Below are 2,117 nucleotides of genomic sequence, written 5' to 3' on the forward strand. Positions count from 1 at the left end.
GGAGGGGCCCCAGGCCTTCTTCCCAGAGCGCGGGCCTTCACCGCGCCCCCCTGCCACCGGCTACGACGCGCCGGCGTCCGCCTTCGGGAGCTCCCTGCTAGGCTCGGGCGGTAGCGCCTTCGCCCCGCCTCTGCGCGCACAAGGTGAACCCGGGGGCCCGACTTCGACCCGGGGTCGAAGCGGGAGGAGGGATCCGGGGCTCGCCACCCCTCCCGTCTCATCCTCACTGGAAACTTCTCCCCAGACGACCTGACACTGCGCCGGCGGCCGCCGAAAGCCTGGAACGAGTCTGACCTGGACGTGGCCTACGAGAAGAAGCCTTCGCAGACAGCGAGCTATGAACGTGAGTGGTGGAGGCCCGGTGAGTAGAGGACTTAGAGGAGAGACAGCCCCCCAGACCCTGGCGATTCTTGCTCCATAGGCCTGGATGTCTTTGCCCGGCCCGCCTCGCCGAGCCTGCAGTTGTTGCCTTGGAGGGAGAGCAGCCTGGATGGACTGGGGGGCACCAGCAAGGTGAGGAGGCGACGCCTGGGGAGGAGAGGCTGGGGAAGGTCGAGGAGGAGCCGGGTCGGGGAGCCGGGTCACGGCCAGTCTCTCCCTGGTGGCTGCGATCTGGGTCTCGGCGCCCTTTCCCACGCTCTTCCTTCACTGCGCCGGGTTTCTGCCCCTTCCTCACCCTTTCTTCTCCCTCACTCCCAGGGCTTCCCTCACCTCCTCTCCCTACCTCCCCTCCACCTTCCCTCTCTCAACCGATCCCCTTCTCCCTTCCCTCTTCCCCAGGACAACCTCACCAGCGCCACCCTGCCGCGCAATTACAAGGTCTCTCCTCTGGCCAGCGACCGGCGTTCCGACGCGGGCAGCTACCGCCGCTCGCTGGGCTCCGCGGGGCCGTCAGGCACTTTGCCTCGCAGCTGGCAGCCCGTCAGCCGCATCCCTATGCCCCCCTCCAGCCCCCAGCCCCGCGGGGCCCCGCGCCAGCGTCCCATCCCCCTCAGCATGATCTTCAAGCTGCAGAATGCCTTTTGGGAGCACGGAGCCAGCCGCGCCATGCTCCCTGGGTCCCCCCTCTTCACCAGAGCACCCCTGCCTAAGCTGCCTCCCCAGCCCCAGCCACAACCACAGCCCCAGCCACAACCACAGCCGCCCCCACAGCCCCAGCCACAACCGCAACCCCCTACCCCAGCCCCCCAGCCTCCCCAACAGACATGGCCCCCTGTGAACGAAGGTGAGTCAGCAATGAGGGCCCTAGAGGACTGGGTGAAGGGAGAACAAATTGGCAGGCGGACCAGACCAGCCCCGGGGAGGCGGGGAGATCACAGCCAAATGCCCCTTTACAAGCACTGTCCCTACAGAGAGCTAGGCCAGGTGAGCTTGGGAATTTGGGTAGGAGTCAGGGACAGTGCAAAGGTTAAGTGTGGACCCTGAAGCCAGACTGCCCGGTTCCACACTGTGTGACCTTGGGCAAGTCACTTAACCTCTCTGGGCCTCAATTTTCTTAAGTGTAAAAGGCAAATAATGGGCCGGGCACAGTGGCTCACGCCTGTAATCCCAGTACTTAGGGAGGCCAAGGCGGGTGGATCACAAAGTCAGAAGTTTGAGACCAGCCTGGCCAATATGATGAAACTCCATCTCTACTAAAAATTCAAAAATTATCTGGGTGTGGTGGCAGGTGCCTGTAGTCCCAGCTACTCAGGAGGCTGAGGCAATAGAATCACTTGGGAGGTGGAGGTTGCAGTGAGCTGAGATTGCGCCACTGCACTCCAGCCTGGGTGACAGAGTGAGACTGTCTCAAAAAAAAAAAAAAAAAAAGGCAAATAGTGATAGAATCTGTCTTATTGACATATGTTATTAAATTCATATAAAGTCCTTAAAACAGCACCTGATGGGCCAGGTGCAGTTGCTCACACCTGTAATCCCAACACTTTGGGAGGCCGAAGTGGGCAGATCACTTGAGGTCAGGAGTTCGAGACTAGCCTGGCCAACATGATGAAATCCCATCTCTATTAAAAATACAAAAGAAGGCTGGGCTCAGTGGCTCACGCCTGTAATCCCAGCACTTTGGGAGGCTGAGACGGGCGGATCACAAGGTCAGGAGATCGAGACCATCCTGGCTAACA

The 2,117-nt window shown here is 60.8% G+C and overlaps 1 protein-coding gene across 1 annotated transcript in view; it reads left to right on the forward strand.

The window, feature by feature from the left end:
• The window catches only part of PPP1R13L (protein phosphatase 1, regulatory subunit 13 like), a 19,866-nt gene that overhangs the window by 1,913 nt on the left and 15,836 nt on the right, over positions 1–2,117 (forward strand). The window contains exons 4-7 of the mRNA XM_011963156.1: positions 5–143; positions 245–343; positions 422–513; positions 781–1,225. Of these exons, the coding sequence (XP_011818546.1) occupies positions 5–143; positions 245–343; positions 422–513; positions 781–1,225 (775 nt within the window). The remainder of the gene's footprint in view (positions 1–4; positions 144–244; positions 344–421; positions 514–780; positions 1,226–2,117) is intronic.

The sequence above is a fragment of the Colobus angolensis genome, unplaced genomic scaffold (assembly GCF_000951035.1).
Source record: "Colobus angolensis palliatus isolate OR3802 unplaced genomic scaffold, Cang.pa_1.0 Scaffold60, whole genome shotgun sequence".
In the NCBI taxonomy this organism is placed as follows: Eukaryota; Metazoa; Chordata; class Mammalia; order Primates; family Cercopithecidae; genus Colobus; species Colobus angolensis.